This window comes from Ochotona princeps, chromosome 13 (assembly GCF_030435755.1).
Source record: "Ochotona princeps isolate mOchPri1 chromosome 13, mOchPri1.hap1, whole genome shotgun sequence".
Classification (NCBI taxonomy): Eukaryota; Metazoa; Chordata; class Mammalia; order Lagomorpha; family Ochotonidae; genus Ochotona; species Ochotona princeps.
The window spans coordinates 64,854,612-64,875,945 of NC_080844.1; the positions used below are offsets into that span (position 1 = coordinate 64,854,612).

At 52.3% G+C, this 21,334-nt stretch overlaps 1 protein-coding gene across 3 annotated transcripts; it reads right to left on the reverse strand.

Moving 5' to 3' along the window:
- Window positions 1-418: 418 nt before the first annotated feature.
- On the reverse strand, window positions 419-12,774 carry TEX36 (testis expressed 36). Of its 3 annotated transcripts, none has more exons than XM_058671614.1 (4): window positions 12,560-12,774; window positions 6,925-7,056; window positions 6,330-6,407; window positions 419-727 (listed from the first exon to the last, which is right to left on the reverse strand). In XM_058671614.1, exons 1-4 carry the CDS (start codon window positions 12,620-12,622, stop codon window positions 431-433), a joined length of 570 nt encoding a protein of 189 aa, XP_058527597.1. In that variant the 5' UTR covers window positions 12,623-12,774; the 3' UTR covers window positions 419-430. The 3 variants fall into 3 exon arrangements, with proteins under 3 accessions (XP_058527597.1, XP_058527596.1, XP_012780954.2); XM_058671613.1 differs by having other exon boundaries at window positions 6,330-6,410; window positions 12,560-12,771; XM_012925500.2 differs by having other exon boundaries at window positions 6,330-6,410; window positions 12,572-12,769.
- Window positions 12,775-21,334: the final 8,560 nt, after the last annotated feature.

A 21,334-nucleotide genomic window follows, 5' to 3' on the forward strand; every position in this document is an offset into this window, starting at 1 on the left:
TTTTTTTAAAAGAAAGTTATAGAAGGTTACATATTGCATGACGTACTTCATATTCAAATCTTGTGTGTATGCACAGGTAAATGATTGTAAACACACAGAATCAGAACAAGCAGTTAGCAGATCTCAGGGCACAGGATAAGGATTGGAGACGAGGCAAAATCAAGAGGAACCTCTGGTTTATCTGTCTTTGAAACTTCAAAGTAAAAATGTAATTATATTATGTAGCATTAAACTTTTTAAAAAATTCTCCCAAAAGCAAAGATAGCCACCTTAAGAGTGTATTTAAGCATGTGTGTCATTACACACATATTTATTTTATAAGGACTTGAAAGATTTTTCGAGCTTACTAAAATCAGAAAAGCATTTCAAAGAGGAACTGGCCCACTGGACCAGGAAGCACGCTGTTCAGTGTCAGGTGTCTGCTGCAGCCTCAGGGTTCCAGGGGAGGAGTGGCACTTTTGTGAGGAGCACACCTGACTTTTGGCTTCTTTCTCAAAGCCGGCAGGCAGCTGTACTCGGGCAGGAGCCGGCAGGTACTCCAGACATCATCATAGCGTCTGGGAAAGCGCCTGAAATGGGGGTCCACCCTGGCCCCCCGATAGACATAGGATAACTGGTTGTTTGAGAAGCCATCCAGACAGGATGGAACGTAGTCACAGGCCCAGAGGTTGAAATTTTCGGAAACATGTTGCCTTTTATCAGGGGAGACCTTCCTGCGTCCCAGGCCCTGGGGAAGAAGAAAGAGAAAATTAGGAGAACACCCGAGGTCCCTCATCCTGAAGCCCTTATTTAAAAAAAAAAAAAAAAAGATGTATTTATTTTTATTACAAAGTCAGATATATAGACAGAGGGGGAGAAACAGAGAGAAATATCTTCCGTCTGATGATTCACTCCCCAAGTGACCACAATGGCCGGCATTGCGCCGCTCCGGAGCCAGGAGCCAGGAACCAGGAACTTCCTCCGGGTCTCCCACATGGGTACAGGATCCCAAGGCTTTGGGCTGTCCTCGACTGCTTTCCCAAGCCACAAGCAGGGAGCTGGATGGGAAGTGGGGTTGCTGGAATTAGAACTGGTGCCCATATGGGACCCCAGAGCGTTAAAGGCAAGGACTTTAGCCGCCGCACCACGGTGCCGGGCCCAAAGCCTTTATTAACACTAGCTGTGCCACACAGACAGGTTTCCATACACACAATAAGAACCCACGCTTGACAAGCACTGGGGAGCAGCATGTTGCTCACAGCCTTCTGGTCAACTGAGCGGACTGGATTTCCAGGGAAGGAGCAGCCCTGTACCCCAGCGGGTGGCGCCCTTGGCCCCAGCACATCCTCAGCTTGCCTACCTTGATTCTTTCTCCACCCTAGCCTGCCCCCCACGCACCTTGCTATGAGCCTGAGAACAACGGTGTGCTCAGAACAGGTCTCTAACTGGGTGAGAACTAAAACACAAGGTGCTGTGCCAGCTGCGCAGACCATGCCAACGCCCACGGGGACACAGCAGGAGTCCGCCAGCATTCACAGGGGCAGGTAATTACAGACGTCATTAAATGTTCTTTCACATGTGGGTCGCATGTAGGAAATCCCCCAGGATCAGAGACCCCTTCTGCTCTGCCCAGATCAGCCAGGCTGGGAAAACTCGGGGCAGGATAGAGGGAGCTCAGGGGGCTGGGGGCAAGGCCAGCAAGTCCTCACTCGAGGATATGCGAGTCCAACAGGAGACACCTGGAGAGGGAAGACGTAGGCAAGGAAACCACCAAGCCTCAACTTGCTGAAGCGTGTCTGTGGAAGATTCTGGAACCATGAGAATTCACCAGGGCAGCAGGGAGGGAGGTGGGCAGGGTGAGGGAAGTGAGAGAGAAAGAGACACAAGGGAAGCACAGAACTCAGCAAGTTACCACAGTAATGAAAATGGGCTAAATATTCACAGAAAGAAGAAGAGACAGAGAAAGATTTTCCATCCACTGGTTCACTCCCCGATGGCCATGGTAGCCAGAGCTGCGCCAATCCAAAGCCAGGAGCCAGGAGCTTCCTCCAGGTCTCTCACATAGACACAGGGGCCCAAGGACCTGGACCATCCTCTGCTGTCTTTTCAGACCGCAGCAGGGAGCTGGATCAGAAGTACAGCAGCCAGGCCACGAACTTGTGCCCATATGGGATGCCAGTGCTTGCGGGTGGAGGATTAAATGCCTGTGGAGCCACTGTGTTGGCCCCAGATTCTTTCAAACTGTATTGTGTTCTATCTTTAAAAGATAAACCTGAAGGCCCGGCGCAGTGGCTAAAGTGCCGGGATCCCATATGGGCACCTGTTCTAATCCCAGCAGCTCCACTTCCCATCCAGCTCCCTGCTTGTGACCTGGGAAACCAGTCGAGGATGGCCCAAAGCCTTGGGACCCTGTACCCATGGCTCCAGATCGGCATAGCACTGGCCATTGTGGTTACCTGGGGAGTGAATCATCGGACAGAAGATCTTCCTCTCTGTCTCTCCTCCATTCTGTATATCTGACTTTGTAATAAAAATAAATAAATCTTTAAAAAAAAAAAGATACGCCTGAAGCAAAATAACTTATGAAGAAAAGGATAAACAGGGTGTAACATAAACAGCAAATCTTAGCAAGAGCCGAGTGAGAGGGCCGCACGCCGGGGCTGAGAGCAGCCGGAGAGGGCCATTGCCACAGCGCAAGACCCACCAGAATAACACAATGCAGAGAGAAGGACCACCTTAGAAGCAGAGACGCCAGACCAGGACAGAGATGGAGAAAAACGTATGAAAATGTGAATAACATGACTAAGCTCTGAATTTAAAACTTTGCAGCCAATGAGAAAGTCTATAATCCTCGTTAAACGTTATTTGAGAAGCAGAGTCACAGTACAGCACCGTGAGAGGGTGAGCGGGAGCACGCTAGCTCTCCCTGCTGGTTCACACGCCAAGTCAGGTCTCCCACACGAGTGACAGGAGCCCAGGACGTCGGCCATCATCACTACTCCTCACCCGCAGGCTCTGCATCTGCAGGAAGCCACGGTCAGGAGCAGGGGCTGTGACGTGAGGTGCCGGCTCTAACTCCTGAGCAACACCCATGAAACATCACTAAAATTAAGTGCCCCAAAAAACAGAAAAGTTCATCTGTGCCATCCAAGAAGTAGAACTCAGAAATTACACTCGATGAAAGTTACCACAAGGGGCTGGCATTGTGGTGTAATGGGCAATACCACTGCCGGTGGGACTGGAACGCCACGGGTGCCAGTTGCATCCTGGCTACTCCACTTCCAACCCAGCTCCCTGCTATGGTTAGGGAAGAGCATTAACTGATGACCCTGTGTTTGCAGCCTTGCACCCACACTGGGACCCCTGCACCCACACTGGGACCCCTTCACCCACACTGGGACCCCTGCACCCACACTGGGACCCCTGCACCCACACTGGGACCCCTGCCCCTACATCGGGACCCCTACACCCACACTGGGACCCCTGCCTCTATACTGGGACCCCTACACCCACACTGGGACCCCTTCACCCACACTGGGACCCCTGCCCCTACATCAGGACCCCTACACCCACACTGGGACCCCTGCCTCTATACTGGGACCCCTGCCCCTATACTGGGACCCCTGCCCCTACATCAGGACCCCTACACGCACACTGGGCCCCCTGCCCCTACATCGGGACCCTTACACGCACACTGGGACCCCTGCCCCTATATTGGGACCCCTGCCCCCACACCAGGACCCCGGAACTCACACTGGGACCCCTACACCCACACCAGAGCCCAGCTGAAGCTCCTGACTTTTGGTTTTGGCCTGGGCCAGGACTAGTTTTTGCAGCTGTTTGGAGAATCAACAAATCGAAGGGCTCTCTCTCCCTCCCCGCCCCCTCTCTCTTTCTCCTCCTCTGTCTGTCTCTCTCTCTTTCACAACAAATAAAAAATATTTTGAAAAAAAATTACTATAACCCTTAAAACTGGATACTAGGACAAGTAAATGATCTTTAAAAATTCCAACCACATAGAAAATTCAAAACATTGTAAGCTTTTTGTTTAAAAATTGAAATTAAAATCAAATCATATACTATATGGAAGAAAATAATAAGACTTTAATTAGAAACACTTTTGGGAAATAAAAACCAATCTGAAGAATATGATTTTAATGATTTCATTAACAAAACAAAAAAAAAAAACAATTGCAAGGATCCAAACTAGCATTCAGCTGAAAAAACAAAAGTTCTAAAGAATGAATGGCAAAATGAAGGAGCCTAAGAAACACTGTACCAGGAAATGTGAAGAGAATTACATGAATTTGGGACAAAGCACCTGAGGTAAATCCCCCAAGAGGAGGTAGAAAGCTTACGTGATGAATGAACAGGACAGAAATAGGAGCTGTAACAAGGACGGCAAAGCCACGTGTTTCCCGAGTAAACATTATCTAGGCTTTGTCCAGTCGGAAACCCAACTTTGTGCCAACCCTTGTTGAACACTGAGAAAGGAGGCTTCCAGCACTTCCTATGGGACTGCTGCAAACCTGGCTTCATCCATGTGGCATGATCCTGTGAGCATCACTAGCAAAATATGCAGCTATACCTGTGTGTGAGTGGCAGAAATTCTCAGTGGTGCTCGCTGAGCCCCTCGGCAGCGAATCCCCAAGGTGCCAATGTGAGCAGAGCAGACAGGCTATGAAGCTTGCTTTTCATGTTATGGAATGCTGCATAATTTGAGTTTTTTCTAGCTCGGAGGTTGCTTTGATTGCACCTTGCATAGGAGAGGCAGGCAGGGCAGAGCCTGGAGCTGTGTGTTCAAGCTGGTTGTCCAGGGCGGCCACTCTGACTTCACTGCAACGTTGCAGGTTGCTGGAAAGGGCAGCTTGGGGCCAGCTGTTGGATTTTGCTGGTCCTTGGTTTCCTGATCTCTGAATCCATGCAGAGGGCTCATGTGTGGATTAAATGAGATAATAGCACAAAGCCCCGGCTGATGGTAAATGCTTAGTCGTTGGTGATTAACTGATACCATCATCATCAGCGCAGACTCTCAGAGCCCTCCTGGTACATCCTGGTACCTGAGATCACCATTCCGGGAGGTCACACCAACAGCTACGTCACACAGCAGCTACTGAGCACTGGAATGTGAGGCTTCCAAACTGAGATGGATGTAGGGGGAAAACATAAACTGGATATTTTTATGATCTATTTATTTTATTTGAAAATATGAGTTACATAGAGAGATTGATCTTCCATCTGCTATTCACTCCCTACCTGGCCACAACAGCTGGAGCAGGACTGGTCTGCAGCCAGGAACTTCTTCCTGGTTTCCCATGTGGCAGAAGTCTAAGGCCATTGGCCATCCTCTACTGCTTTCCTAAGCCACAAGCAGGGAGCGGGGTGGGAAATGGAGCAGCCAGGACATGAACTGGTGTCCATATGGGATGCCAGCACTTGCAGATAAAGGATTAGCCTACTACACCACTGTGCCAGCCCCCAAACTGGATTTTTTTATTTGAAAGCTGAGATCCAAAGAAAGAGTTTTCCCTTCATTTCATCCCTCCCATCGCCCACCAAGGGTCAGGAGCCAGGAGCCAAGAACTCAAAGTGGCCTTCGACATGGGTGGCGGGGGTTCCTCCTGTGCCGCCTGCTGCTTCCCAGGACGCTGAGCTGCTGAGCAGAGCTGGGGCTTGTGGAGTGTGGGCATCCCAAGTGGTGTAAAATGACCTGGACGAAGGCCAGCTCCCAAACTGCAGTTTGAAGACTTAGTTTGCTAAGAGGAATGTAGAGGAGCCGATCAATACGGATTACTCATTGAATGGATGGTTTGGGTGGTTATCTGGTTAGATTAATTTCACCTCTTTCATTTCACTGAATGTAGCCACTGGAAAATTCTACATGACACCTGCAGTTTGCACGATATTCCTGTTTCACAGTGATGCTCACTGCTGCCGAGCGCTAGCGGACGGCAGTCTCCAGGGACAGCATCACCCATGAGAGAGAGGCATTGTTTGGGAATTCCTGTCTCATGTAAGATCCCCTCCTTGGGGATCCTGGCCCTGTCACCCCGAGACACACACTGGTGATCCCTTCTCCCATGCCGGATCTTCATGGGACAGCTCACATAGCCCTGGGAAGGAAGCAGCATCAAGTCCGTGGACACCCATTCAGAGGCTGGGGCCGACGTGCGGCACCCTGAGCGCCCACTTCGTACACCGTCAGGAGGCCAGTCTAACACCTTGCTGTGTTTTGGTCTGGATGCAGTTTTCAGGCGAGTGCTCTGTTCTCAGCCCATCCCAGAAGGTCAGAGGTCAGATGTGACTCCCCAGCCCCCCAACTGTATTCATATTTGGAAAGGAGCACTCACGGAGTCGAGGTAGGTTCCAGAGTTCTCGAACGTGTGCCGGTTGTCGTGCAGGGAGAAGGGAAAGTTGTTGTTTGTTGCCTGCTGGAAAGCAGAAGAGGGAACATCAGGAAGCCCAGTCAGGTTCCGTGTCAGAAGGAAGCCAACCCCACGCAGCCCAGCGCTGCAGCAGACAGCACGGGCAAGCAGGGGTCAGTGCCAGCTTCCTGAGTCAAACCCTCATCCTGCCCTGCTGGGAAGCAAGGGTGGAACAGTGACCAGGCTCGTGACTCCAACACTGAAGAGGACTTCCACAGGACTTCCTCTTCTTCATCCCACCAGCAGAGTCTCAGGAGCTGGGGGCCTGGGCCAGGGCCGCTGGCTGACAAGGGGTGTGAAGTGTGCCGCTTGTTGGGGGGGCATGACCGAGTGGGTTGCACCAGGAGCAACTTCGGCTGCAGACAGCTCAGGTTTGCACAGTCACCCAGTGTGAGCTGGGGACAGCACTGTCCTCTAGGGTCCAGGTCCTTATAAGGCACAATGGGACAGAAACGCTGAGAGGGCCACCAGCAGGAGCCAGGACAGTGGGCACAGAACACAGGCGGAGCTTGGTACTCACTTTCTCCCGGACCTTGTAGATGGGCGGCAACCCTCCCTGCACCTGTCCAGCCGCCTGTGGGCACAGGGGCTCCTTCATGGCGGCACGGGTGATGGATTCTGGCGTCTTTTGTGTGAGTCCAATGTGTGGGAACTAGAAAACAGCAGAGGCCTTGATTAAAACCAGGCACTTGTGCATCTGTAAGCCAAGCATCAGGGCTTCCTCCACAAAGGGATTAAAAGGCGATTTGAGTGCTTCTGGCTTACAAGGGAAATGGCATCACTTCTGTTAATTTTCAAATATTCTTTCCAAGGCAAAAACCCTGTTGTGGCCCCAAGCTACCAGGGCTGGTTGTTTGCAGTTACAGGGCCACTCCCACCACACACAGAGCTGGCAACGTTGCGAGCCTGGTAAAGAGAATGGGGTCCCCGGAGACTGCGCACGCTCAGAGACCTGGGACAACAGAGGCGAGGGCAGCCTTTTGCCATGGAACCTCCGGGACCTGGAGCCCAGAATCCAGCCCACATCATAGGGGTCGGCCAACTGCAGCGCTCTGCAGGTCCACAGTCCAGGGGCAGGGAGGGTGGAGGCCCCCGGATAAGAAGAGAGGGGCCAAGGAACTGGGGGGGGGTCTCCCTACACCAAGAGGACTAGGCAGAGTAAAGCTGGGGTGAGGAGAGCCAGGCTGTGTGAACACAAACTGATTTGTCATTGGATGATTTCGGGGCTCCCCCAGAAAGTTGGGGGAACCTTGAGGCAGCAGTCAAATTCATCCAAGCAACTCCTGCAGGGCACAGTGAGAGCTGTAGTCCCAGGCAACCACAGCCTGCACCCTTCATTCCTGCCCGTCCCCTCAGCCACCACCGCTCATCCCAGCTAGCCACCGCATCAGAGCGAGCTTGGAAGGAGAAATCTCCGAGAGAAAGCAAGGCCTGAAGAAGGAATAGGAATGCTCCTAACGAGAGAAGAGCTGACGGGCTCCAGGTGGAAATGCCTGCGCAGGGGGCAGGGGCACCCCCGTGGTCGGGGCCCAAGCTGTCAGTGAGAGATTCAGACCTAAAGCCAGCTTCCTCTCCTGCTTAGCTTAACTTTTTCCAGCCTTAGCCTCCTCAGCTGTAAAATGGGAATAATAATCGACATGATGGGAAAGCTTTGATTAGTGACACTTGCACCCAGAGAGTGTGCTAAAACCTCAGCCGCTTCTTCCTGCTCACACTCGTCCCCTTCCTCCCCGCTAAACCCACCCCGATGGCCTCAGGCCAGGCCCCCTTCCTTCGACGGAGTTCACCCTTGGCCTACACCAGGATTCTCTTTGCATTCCTCCTCCAGCCACAATAGGACTGTACACTCAAGTGGCTTTTGGTGAATGTCCTCACACATGTGATTAACTGGGGACCATTCTGTGACAAGGTGGGGTCCTTACGCTACCTGAGGGGGGGGACACTCCCAGTAGCCAAGAGAGGCAGCAGGTGGATGGCACATGGCAACGGATAGAGCTCTTCAGTACAGTGCTGAGTGAGAAAAAGAGAGGAAGATCCATAGCCCAGTGTTATTCATGTAAATCATCTGGGCACACAAAATAATACCTAATTAGAAGCACACATTCAGATGCAAATGGTCCTGTTCAAGGCGTCCGAGTGGCTGCCCAGCAGTGGGGAGGGGAGGGCTGGAGATGGGGAAGGAAACCACCAGGCTTGATGGTGCAGACCCTACAAAGGCAGCCGGAAGTGACCCAGGGCTGAGGAAGACTGCCCCCGCGGCTTCGGACCCTTCCACTCTTTCTGGGAGAAGTGTGTTCATCATGCTGTTCTTTTTATTTTCCCACAACAAATAATAAGTGTTTGTTTCTTATTACAGCTGTAATACATATCCCTAGTTTTAACATCTGAAACCACAGAGAAAAACTTAAGAAAGGAAGCAAAAACTCTCCTGGGGTTCCTACCTCCCTTCCCTTTAACTCTCTGGAGCCCAGCCTTGGTGCACAGCACTCCACGGTGCAGCCACACAGGAGATACGGACGGAGTTCCTGGGTAGCCCGGCCCAGCCCTGGCCATCACGGCCATTTGTGGGCTGAATCAGGAGATGGATGCTCAATTTCTGTCTCTCCCTTCTCACTGGGATTCTGCCTTTCAAATAAAGAAAAGAAACTTTTAAAAAAAGTTTTCAACCAATGTTTAAATTTTTACGTACTAACTTTCCTTTGCCCTCAACAACCAGGACTGAGCCAGGAGCCCAGGAGTCCGTTCATGTGGTGGCAGGAACCCATCATGCACGCCCCAGCACCTGCTGCCCCACTGGGTGTGCGTGCCCCAGCACCTGCTGCCCCACTGGGTGTGTGTGCCCCAGCACCTGCTGCCCCACTGGGTGTGCATGCACTGAAGCAGAATCTGAGGCAGGGGAGTGCTAGCTCAGACCCAGGTCCTCTGGGTCTGATACAGATGCCCCAAGGGCCGTCTTGGCCTCTGCAGCTCTTTGGTAAATAAGAACAACACAGAAGGCCTCTGCCTAGGCACCTCCCCTTTGCCCTTCTTCCAGTCCCGCTTTGCCAACACCATTGCCTGAAGGAGTCAGACCGGGGTGGTGGCAGTGTTCTTACGTCAGCAGTGGCTGCTCTCCCTGGCTCAGGGACAACCAGCTTGAGCTCATTGGTATTCTGCGAGCCTAGAGGCTATGTCACTGAACAAAAAATAATAAAACTGTAAAAATGGCTCTAGCATTTTAATTTCACTCTTTTAAAGTATGTATTTAATGGCTATGACATGATAACTGTGAAATAAACCCTTCTGTTAGATATTGTAACCGTGAAATATAGCTTTTTAACTAGTTGGCAGTGAAATTTCTGCTGCACTCAATCACTTAGTGACTGCACTATCAAGTAGGAAGGTGGAAATGTGTGGGATGAGCCTTCCCCACCCGGCCGCAGCCAGACTACAACCAGCAAGGCAGCAATGACTGGCACCTCAAACGGCAATTATTCTCCTCCCAAATGGCCAAGGCTGCCTCGAAGCCAGCAATTTCCTTCATTCTCCCAACTTGTCTACAAGTAACTGGGAAACTTCGTCAGCAGCACTGGTCTGCCTGTGCTTTTAGGTGCCAACGGCAGGAAGGACTCGCTCCAAAGGCTCACATTGTGTTTGCGGGGGACAGTTTCTCTCCCCCTAAAACCTGGATGCTGGGCTGCATTTCTGGGCTCTGAGAGAAGCGGGTGATAAATCTCTACCTGTGAAATGCTGACACTCACGTTTCCCCTAGGACAGAACCTGATTTTTTTTGAAGAAGTAATGGGGATGCTTAAAATATACCGCCCAGACTCCCTTTCAGCTAAATTAACCTTGTGACCCAATGAATCAGGAGCAACATTTGGGGGACAGAGATCATAGGAAAGATTCTGTTTTCCCAGTGAAAAGGGGTGACTCAACAAACAGGTGTCTTGGGTATCTGTCCTGTTCTGTCTGATTGTTGTGGTTTGGGCTTTGAAGGAGTTCAAAGACTTTCATCCCAGAGTACAGCACCCCGATATGCTGATTATTCTAAATTGTAGGAACATAGCAGCAGGTGCTGGGAGATGCTTCATGTCTTGACAGTTTCAAATCTGACTCCCAAGAGAGGACACAATGAGCTCAGACCCTTCCCTGAGGCTCCATTTCAGAGCCTGGGAGAAGAGACGGGAGTGGGTCAACGTACTCAGGTAGACTTAGCCCACACTGCCGGCCGGCTCAATCCTCCAGGGAACCAGCTATTCACAATCTGCTCTCCATTCTGCAGACCCAGCTGACTTGGTCTCGGGTCATCATGTGTCCTCCAAACCCACTGAGTGCGCTAACCAGTCCCCGGATTCTCCTCCCATTGGAAAAGCTCCTGAGTGCTACGGGGCTGGGGCGACAGCGTCCTGAGCTGCCACCTCTCCCCTTCGGTCTTTGCTCCCGTCTTACCTTGGGCATCTGAGGGCAAATACCACCTTATCTCCCGGCAGTGGACTCACTGCCCACAGTTGGGCCTGGCCCTGACAGCCAACATCTGGGTTGTATAGTTACTTCAGAAATAGAAACCTTGATTTAACCAAGACACATAGTCAGCTTTGATGATGCCAAATTCTGTCCTGATACACAAATGACAGAAAAGTGAAAAGCTACTTGGTCTGAGCAGCTTACGTTTTCTCTCTATAGACAATTCCATGGTGCATTGGACACTTTTCCCACTTCACTCGGGCTGCCAGGGAACCCACACTCCAATTTGGTGTCCAAGTATCTACTACATGGGCCATTATGGCCATTATGTTGGTGTTGTTTATCTGCCCGGTCTCACCCTCTTACTCTGAAGTACGGTATGTTTCAGCTGGTCATGGATTTTTGTTTTATGTATACGTGGCATCAATATTTAACTTGTATCTTTCAGTTACTACTTCCTACTTTAAATCTTTGCAATGGAAGTTCTCGTGTGGTAAAAATCACTGTGCGTGCGCCCACGTCTCTCAGAGCTGCGTGTGCTCTGTTCTCACGCCTCCCTGAGCACTTTCGGATGAATCACCTCCTTAAGCCCACGATGGCACTCCACACTTGGCATGCTCTGTTCCCATCTCACAGGTAAAGAAACTGAGTCTTGGGCTATTATTCAGCTAAGGTTTGGTGAAAGTGCACACCTTCTTAAAAGTTTTTGAAAACCTTCAAACTCAAATTCTTCAGGGTTCTGCCCATTTCTGTTTTTCACTTATTTATTTGAAGGAGAGACAGAGCGAGAGCATGAATCCCCAGTCTCTCGCTTTCTCCTCAGGGCTGGGCAGGAGCTGAACCCTGTCTCCTCTATGAAAGGCAGAAACCCAGCTACACAAGCCAATCACTGCTCTCCCGGAGCTGTGTCCACAGGAAGCTGGAGTTGGGGCTCACACTCAGGAATACCCCACGTTGTCCATGGCCAAGCATCCTCCCCGGACACGATGCTCTAGCATTTGTCTGCTGAGGCTGCCAGCGGGCCATCCTGGGGCAGCCTCTCCCTGAGTCTGTTAAGCAGGGTGCAGGTGCTGACTGGTGCCCATGACTCCCCCAAATCTTTCTTGAGTGAATGAATTGACGAAATTTTAAAACAGAAAAGATCCTGTTGACACTGGCAGCACCGTGGGCAGGCTCACCTGCCCTTGGTGAGTGACATCTGAAGAGGGGGGCCTGCAAAGGGCAGGGACTGGGAAGCAAAAGTTTCCCATGCTGGACGCGGGACACTGATGGGCTGGTAGGCCAAGGTGGCAGGCCGTGAGCCAGCAGAGTTGGCTCAGAGGTTCCTCCTACAACATTGTCACGCGATGTCACGCACTGGGGACCCCTTGGGAAATTAAAAAAATATATCAAGAGCCCGGCCCCACACCAAGCTGCCGTCCCCACGTAGGCAGTAGTCATGTCCACAGCAGCCCAGGAACACAAGTGTTAGAAGCAAGACCCAAAGGAGGCGGGCAGCAATGTCGCCCAGCAGGCATCCACAGGCTCCGGAACTGCATCCATGTTCCCCATGTGCCTCCCCACACCCATTCCAGGAGCTGAGAGCTCCCCCTTGGCAGACAAGGTGCAATGAAGTGGCTGGTTCAAGGTCACACTGCAGAAGCAGCATCCAAACTCACTGTTGTGTCCTCAAGCACACTCAAATGGCAGAGAAAGGTACCAGGGAGCACCATCTTTCTCACCCATCTTCCGTTCTTGTCTAGGGGTGGGTTGAAGCGTCTGCCTTTGGCCATCGTCCCCAGGAAGTGAAAGGGCTGATGCAGGCTCCCTCTCCCCTCCGAGACTCCAGAAGCTTCTCTGGGCAGCCCCTAGTCTTCCTGGTTCCTGATCCTCACTTCTCAGCCTCCAGCAGGTGGGGAAGCCCACGGAATGGAAACGCGTGTCACAATGGGCAAGGCCCCTCTTCTAAGCCTTCCTGGGTGCTCTGGCACTGAGTCCAGTCACGGCCCCAGGGCCCTCGGCTCTGGTTGGGACAGCCTCAGGATCAGGCCAGACAGGTGAGGATAAGATAATGTGAGGGTAAAATGGCAAGCCTTTTGTACCCTCCTGGAGTTGATGTTCCCATGGTAACTGTCTGACCCAATCTCTTTGTTGTCAGAGAAGTGAATTGCATACCTGGGGTGACCCTGATCTTGTCAGTAGCACCTGTGTGTCCATGAGCACTGGCTCCGCACCTGTTTCCCACCGTGGGACACACAGGTGCTCCCAACTGCCCATGATTGCACAGAGGCAAAGAAGGGGCATTAAGGAATCACAACCACATGCAGGTGGTGTGAACACTTGCCCATGTGTTTCTCGGTTCTCCATGACAACCTGTAAGGTGAGCAGATGAGAGCAGGGATCACGTGGCCAATGGATTGAGTCAAAGCACTGTGTGGGTCAGCTGCTCCAGAGCTCGGGCCTCTCCATGCGGCCTCCTCCAGGCCCCAAAGGCTGTCCTGGGACCCGGCCTCTGCCCGGTGCCCACACACACTGGGACCACCTCACTTCTGCCCGGTGCCCACACACCCTGAGACCACCTCACTCCAAAGGCTGTCCTGGGACCCGACCTCTGCCTGGTGCCCACACTCACTGGGACCACCTCACTTCTGCCTGGTGCCCACACACCCTGAGACCACCTCACTCGCTTCCGCCCAGGGATGCTCCCGCTTCCCTGTCTCCTTGTAAGAGCACACTGTTCCACCATGCTCTCGGTTCTTCTGTATAAAGGTTGGAGCAAACATCTACAGGGTCTGTCTGACTCTTTTGCTAACGATGTATGTCCGCAACCCCAGCTTCTCCGGTGCAGCTTCCTGGAGGTTCTAGCTGTCAGGTTTTTTTGTTTGTTTTTTTGTTTTGTTTTGCCACAAACCCAAGTTGCCAGACACAGTAAGTGAGCCACACGGGAGGTTTTCATTTCCACAGTGGTAGCTGTGGGACAGGGAGAACGTGGGAGCAGAGACAGAGAGAAGAGCAGAAAGAGCTGAGAGCAGAGAGAGGAGAGAGAGAGCGAGCCTGTGCACAAGCAAAAGGAGCCTCTGTAGCCTCGAGGTGGGTAAGTGGAGATGCCGTTGTAGGTGACGCCAGGGACAGATGCCTCAGGGGTTGGTGGGGCACTCGAAGGTCACTAAGCTTTTTAGGCAAGTGGGCCTCAAAGGGGCCAGGACTAGGGGATTTATGGTAAGCATACATTCAAGGTGGTGCCGAGTCCAGGATGGAGGGATCAGGGTCGGTTTTCAGGGCCTCTGAGTTGCACCTTACCCGAGCCGGAGTTGCCACGGTGGTGACAAGGACCTCCTCTGATCCAGGCAGAGGTTGACGCCAGAGGGGCAGCGTCCTCTTGCTACTGTGATGTCAACCATCACGTGTGGTGCAGAGGGTGAGCCGCTGCCTGCCACGCCAGCATCCTGTAGCAGCCGCTAGCCAACCACTGGATCCAGCTCCCTGCTAATGTGACTGCAAAAGCAGCAGAGGACGGCTGCAGGGCTTGGACCCCTGCACCCACGTGGAGGAGGTTCCTGGCTCCTGGCTTCACCTTGGCCCAGCCCCAGCTGTTGCAGTCATTTGAGGAATAAGCCAGCAGATGGTGGCTCTCAAATCTGTAACCAGAGCTTCCCTGGGTTCTAGCAGGGAAAGGTCTCACTTCCCTCAGGGGGCTCCAAGAGCCAGCTAGGCAGGGGCAGTATGAAGCATGCCGCCATGGGGCATAAGCTGCTCTCACTGCGGATTCCACCAGGCTGAGGAAACATGCATGGCGCCCACAGGGCACTTCCACAGCATCGTTAGTACGAGCTCCCAGTGCCACAGGGCTAAGCACTGCCGCCCCCAGGCTTCGGGTCCCTCACCGAGCATGGAGCTGGGCCAAGGTGTGCAGGGAGGCTCCCTCCTGGACCACTGGGGCGCAGCTCTGCTTGCCCAGGCTCTGCCTCTAAGAGGCCATCGTGTAGAAAAGTTGTCATCCCCCAGTCCCAGCTCGCTTGGTGTTTGGTTTTGGTTTTGGTTTTGAAGATTTATTTATTTTTACTGGAAAGTCAGATATACACAGAGGAGAGACAGACAGGAAGATCTTCCATCTGATGATACACTCCCACAGTGGCCACAACGGCCGAAGCTGAGCCAATCCGAAGCCAGGAGCCAAGAGCTTCTTCTGGGTCTCTCATGCAGGTACAGGGTCCCAAGGCTTTGTGTCGTCCTCGACTGCTTTCCCAGGCCACGGGCAGGGAGCTGGATGGGAAGTGGGGCAGCTGGGATTAGAACCAGTGCCCATATGGGATCCCAGTGTATTCAAGACCAGGACTTTAGTCGCTAGGCCACTGCACCAGGCCCGCTTGGTGTTAACAGCTCCTCTGTCAGCCCCTTTGGCCTGTGGGCAGACAAGATTTCCTGTCCATGTGACCCCAGAGGGCTGCATCTCTGAGAAGGGACCCTCTTAGAATCATCTCCCTGCTGGGACACCCATGGAAACAGAGGCAGGTGTGGTAACTGTCTCCACTTGCAGAGCAGAAACCCAAGTTCCAGAGAAGCAACGACTCATCCACCAACAGCATAACCCACACAAGAACCCACCGGGCCCCAGGCCATGGTCAATGCCAGCATCCAGCAGAGTTCATTCTACTGCAATTCCTGACCCTGCAAAATTGCCAGGTGGTGCCTTTGCAAGAGGATTCCTGTTCATTCTTTCCCCTCTCACCTGCATAAAACAACGTCTGGCCCTGGATGGAAACAATTAAGACTAATTGCAAGGCAAGGACAAGTCACCCAACTAGAAAAGCTCACTCAACCTAGAGGTACAAACCCACCGCGACATATCTAAGGCACCCTTGACCCTGCCGACCTCTGGGACACCTGAACGTGCTGGATGTCTGATGTCTTTGCTGAGGCATGAATCACTAATAACTTTGCAAATCGCCTCTGGGAAAGCGCTTGGAAATCGGATCATTTGGAGAATTGGCTGCTCAGAGAATTGCAGCGATCCAGCAAGGTGTCGGAACACAGCAGTGGGCACAGCGGGTACATCACCGCCTGGTGGGGGACTCTATGGGAGGTTCTCCACAGCATGTGACGGGAGCCTCAGCAAATCCGACAAGTAAAGAAATGAAGGAGAGAAGTTCCCAGGTAGCCAGCCACCTGTCAGAAGCTGACGTTGGCAGGAGAAGCAGGCGTGGGGCCAGAGGGAGCGTGCAGGACAAGCCATGATGGAGAAGGAGCAGGAGGGCAGCGGATGCAGGCAGGGCTGACAGCAATGACGGGCGCCTGGCCTGTCTTCTGTGACCTTGACTAGCTATTCAAGGTCAGGAGGAGGCACAGACCAGGCGACAATGAAAATAACAACAGCTCCTTAGCACTAAGACACCCTAACGTGCAGTGAGTGTGTCATGTTTTTTCTGTACATTTTGCAAATGACAGGTAGAAATACTTTGATACATGCCTGTCCCTTTCTGGGGCATTTCATTCCTGTTGGCACGTAGGCCTGTGTCCTCATGGTGTTGTTATTACCCACGCAAATATGGCCACTCCTGACCACTTACAACTTGAGCAGGACACAACCCCAGGCAGCAGCCATCCCACGTGGGACCCTACCCAGAGGATGCCAGGGTGAAAAACCCCCGGCTCCAGCACCAGGAAACAGAACAACAGAGCTTTCCCTGGCACTTGGGGCTTGCTGGAGAGTTCAGCTCTATACCACACAGAAAGAGAGGCTGGGTGGCAGGAGCCCCAGACGAGCGAAGAGGTTGGCCTGTTCCAGCCTCCCTGTACTCTCTATTTCTGAGCTGAAAAACATATTGAAGTTTCATCAACATGACAAGAAATGGTGAACTAGTTTTTTAAGAGCCTTGTTGCAGAGATAGTAAGAAGACAACATCGCAAGGGACGGGCTTGGGCTCAGTCCTGGCTTCCGACCTCATTGTCTCTGGTTCTGCAGGGATGCAGGGCTCACCAGCTCTGTTAAACTACTGCACGTGAACCTGCATTTGTCCCTGCTTTCTTCACATTCCAGGGCGCTTTTGTCCCCAGGGTGTGTCGTGAAAAAGCAGAAGGAAGGACACACGGTGTCAAATCTGACCCTGTTGCCTCCCCCTGCTTGATTGGTTTGGTAGAGGACACAGCAGGGAACGGAAGGGAAACCGGCCTAGGGAGGCCACTTGGCTCAGGGGATGCCGGCCTTGTTCTCTGTGCAGCCTGCTGCCTCCGCCCAGCCGCGCACGCATCATCACTGCAACAGCACCTGTCTGATTTTATTCTCCTTTCCACTTCTGTGTGAGTTGGCAGTGATGGTGTGAGCCCTCCTTCCACCAAGACTTCAACTTGGCCAGCAGCATCAGTTCTATCCTGGAACCTTCTAGAAATTCAGAAACTTAGCACCTTCTCCATACCCACTCCACCTCCACCTGTGTCCCAGGTCCAGGCGATGTGTGTGTCCACGGATATCTGAGACGCTCTGCCTTGGGGAGCAGAGAGGCACGCCTTTGCCCTGCCTGCATCCACACACCTTTGGTTCCAAGGGCAACGGGGCAACGGATGGACGGTGGCCCCTGGACATGTTTGACTGCACCTGCAGACTGACACAGAAGCCTCCTCAGAACCTGTGACATTTGATTGGGCTGCGGTGCGTGTAGTGTCAGAGTTCACAGATTTGAGCCAAAGTCAGGCTCCAAGGGTGGATTTGCTCAGCACTAATGAAGAAAGTCTCCCTCTGAGGTTTGGAAGTTTCTAGACAGCGCTGTGCAGCTAGAGCTTTCTCCCAGCGGACCCCACGGCATGGGCGAGGTCTTGGCATGTCAGTGAGAGCACATCGCAGCGTTCTCGTCCCCAGCTTCCATGCCGACACCTGCAGCTCAGGCAACCGAGTGTCCAGGCAGTTCCTGGTTTTGCCACGCCACGGTCCAGGCGTTTCGACGGCATGGGAATGGCTGCGTAAGGGCTGTGTACCTAATTAAGCACTTAGTCAATAACCCTCTCCCTCCGGACCGAGTCATTTGCTTTATCCACCCCGGGAATGAGATCAAGCTGGGCAGTGAATCCGGGTAATTCACGCAGGAAGAACTCACTTAAGGTGAGGGTGGATTGATTGGAACTGGTTCTTTCAGATGGCAGAGAGATCACTTCCCTCTCAGCAGCTCAGGTCCAGCCCAAGGCCAAGGCAGGTCTGGGTGCACAGCCACTGTGTGCAGTTAGTGCAGCGGGACCTGCGTCCAGTCACGGGTGTCCACCTCCTTCGGGTGGGCTCGGAGAGCTGGACTCAGGCTGTCATTGGCACACACGCACCTCACAGCTGTATGGTTATTTTTTTAAGTAATTGGATGCATCTAATTGTTCTGTGGCGAGATAAGAACACTCCGTCTCATCTGAAGTCACAGGACAGCTTCGTGATGCCCGGCACCTGCTCCAGCACATAATAGCATTGTTAGGGGAAATGTCAGCGAAGGCACTGAACTGCGGAAAACACGAAATCAAATTTCTCACATGACAATAGCCCGGTGTCTGCTGGGCGTTCGCTGCCTCAGGCTGAGGCCAGGCTTCCGTCTGAGCCGATTCCGTCCACCGCGCTGCAGCGTGTGGTGTGTCTGGGCAGCCTTACCAGCAGCCCCCATTTCAGCAGGCCCTCTGTCCTCCTCCTCCCAAGGCCCGGACGCCCTCTCCAGCCCCCAGCCGTCTCTCCACAGAGAAATCCTTCCGGAGCCGCGCAGGGCGCCCCAAGACTTCTTGTGGCAAGCCTCCCTTGTCAGCCATCTGCTGGGACAGACACATCCCTGAGACATCTTCTGTCGCTGGCGTAATTAAAAGACTGTCTCCTGTCAAATGTTGTGTTCCATTTACATTCAAACTTATTTTGCTCTCTCTCCACTCCTCTCTCTGCCCTTGCCCTCAAGGAATTGTGGGAATTCAAGTTAATAGGCTTTTAATGGTTCCATGATAACTGTGATTATAAACTGTGAATGGGGAGGGGCAACGTCCAAGTTCACGGAATCTCAGCCGCCAACTCTGCTTTTCATCTTCAGTGGGGATTTGGCTTCCTGTGTTCAGACACCGCCCTCCTAAAAAAAAAAAGCCACCTCATTTGCTTTGCAATTGCTTTGATAACAATTTTAAACCCTTTGACTACACATTCCCCTTTTGATATGTTAACAGTATTTAGAAACACATCCTGTTGCTAAAAATTAAAGTGCAAAGTCTCCGGAGAGAATCCTCCGCTTCCTTTTACAGGGGAAGGTGCTGGTTTATTTAAAACACATGCAACATGTTGGACACACATACACCCTGCCTTCAACCTTGGCTGCCAAATATTTAGAAATAAATTTTTACTGTGTTCTCTGAACATATAATTAAAGCTCGGAGGCTAGTTAATGAAAATACACTTTTCTTTGAAACACGCTGGCTCCGCTCATCGAGCTGTCCTGGTGAGCCTCCTTGCCCGGGAGCCTTGCTGCCAGATGTCTCCGGAAAATCTGCCAAGCCAGGGCTGGAGACAGCCGGCACGCAGGTGGCACATGACTGCACCATCAACCAATCAGGGCCCCTCGACGGATCAGTCCTCATTCCATTGGTCCAGCAGCTCCACTTCTGCATGGCCGAGCCTGGGACAGTCCCGCCAGCAGCTCTTACTTTTGGTCATTGTAGTTGACGTTCAAAAAGGCCACAAAGAATGGTCAGATTGTAAAGCTGCCTTGCAAAGGGCCCAGCGCGGTAGCCTAGCAGATGAAGTCCTCGCCTTGCACATGCTGGGATGGACGCCGGTTCGTGTCCCAGCAGCCCTGCTTCCCATCCAGCTGCATGCTTGTAGCACTGGGAAAGGACGACCCAAAGCCTTGGGACCCTGCACCCATGTGGGAGATCCGAAAGAAGCTTCTGGCTCCTGGCTTCAGATCAGCACAGCTCCAATCATTGCAGCCACTTGGGGAGTGAAACAGCAGGCAGAAGATCTTCCTCTCTGTCTTTTCTTCTCTCCGTATATCTGACTTTCCAATAACAATGCTTAAAAATCTTTAAAAATTGCCTTGCCAAACCACCACCCCATCTCACTGCCTGGTGGTTGTCCCAAAGACTGTGCCATTTTCTTGGCAAAATGATGTTGGTGCATGGAATAGTACCCGTGCCCAAGCCCTTTAGGAAGGTCTTGCCACAACCCCTTCTTGGGAAAACCACGAGAATAAGAGCAGTGGGAGGCGGCAGCAGACGCACAATGCCGCCAGGTAGGTGTCAGGTGAGAGGTTGCGCTCACCTTGTTGTGGGCTGCGAGCGAGATCACGCCAGACATGTCCAAGGTTTATTAGGGAGTCTTTATTAACCAAGGTTGGTGATAACAGGGCCCACTAGAAATAGCAAAGCACAAATCCATATGGCAATCCAGTCAATCGTAACCCCAAGAGGAACAAATGGTCATTACCCTCAAGTCCATCCGTTAAGCTCAAGACCTACATCTCAGCTTCCCCAGCAATGTAAGTGATCCTAAGAGACATGCAACGAATAACCTGGACACGCTTACAAAGCCACAGACATTCACCTTTCCCTGGCTTCTCTGCCCACATTCCATCACTGCGAGGCCTCACCCCTCCTGGAACTCTCAAAGCATCTTAGCATTGCTATCTTCATTGTCCCGCCCAAGCAGTGAACAGAGGGTGAGGAATAGACACACAGGGGCCGTGCTCAGGGGCTGCCTGTCCTCAGAGGTACTGGGGAGGCCAGAGTCGGAGTGCTAGAGTGACAGAAGCACAGAACAGAGACAGAGCACGGTTCCCTCCCCGCCGTGAGCCTTTAAGGGGCTTGTGAGGGGCATGATTACACAACAACACAATCCCACCCCCTCTCAGGTTCCAGGCCAGATAGGTGAGTCACAGGTGGGCAGGAGGGAGCACCTAGGTGGCGGGGGAGTGGCTTCCAGGCTGGTGACCCTGAACTAGCTGCCTACCCCACAACACGCCCATCTGGGTTTATTGCAATATTTGCTAGGGTAAGAAAGACCAGACATAGTACAAAGGCAACTGAGCCCAATGTACACACAAAAAATATCAAATGACAGAAAAGAAAGTTTCTATCAAGTTGTTTAGTTAGAAGAAAGCTGAGAGGCCTGTCCCATGGTCTATAGTGCCAGCATCCTAAATGGGCTCCAGCTGGAGTCCCAGCTGCTCCACTTCCCATCCAGCTCCCTGTTTATGTCCCAGGAAGGCAACGGAGGATGGTCAAGTGCTTGGGCCCCTGCACACACATTAGAGACCTGAAGAAGCTCCAGTCTCCTGGCTTCGGAGAAGCTCACTCTGACCATGGAGTCATTTTGGATTTTCTCTCTCATTCTCTCTTTCCTTCTCTCTCTATAACTCTTTCAAATTAAAAAGAAAAAAATGTCTTCTTTACTGGAAAGTCAACATGACGCTTGGTAGCAGACCTTGTCATGCACCTCAGCAGAGGTGTTAGGGCCAAGCGATCCACACCTCGTCCCACTCCCAGGAGCCACATGTTGATTTTGAGGA

Coding starts and splice junctions, on each gene's coding strand:
- TEX36 (XM_058671613.1), bottom strand. CDS start 12,622: ATGGCCAAAGGCAGACGCTTCAACCCACCCCTAGACAAGAACGGAAGA. Junction 7,057..12,559: donor GAAGATGGGTGAGAAAGATG/GTGCTCCCTGGT, acceptor GCTGTTTTCTAG/TTCCCACACATTGGACTCAC. Junction 728..6,329: donor CTGGAACCTACCTCGACTCC/GTGAGTGCTCCT, acceptor CTTCTTCCCCAG/GGCCTGGGACGCAGGAAGGT.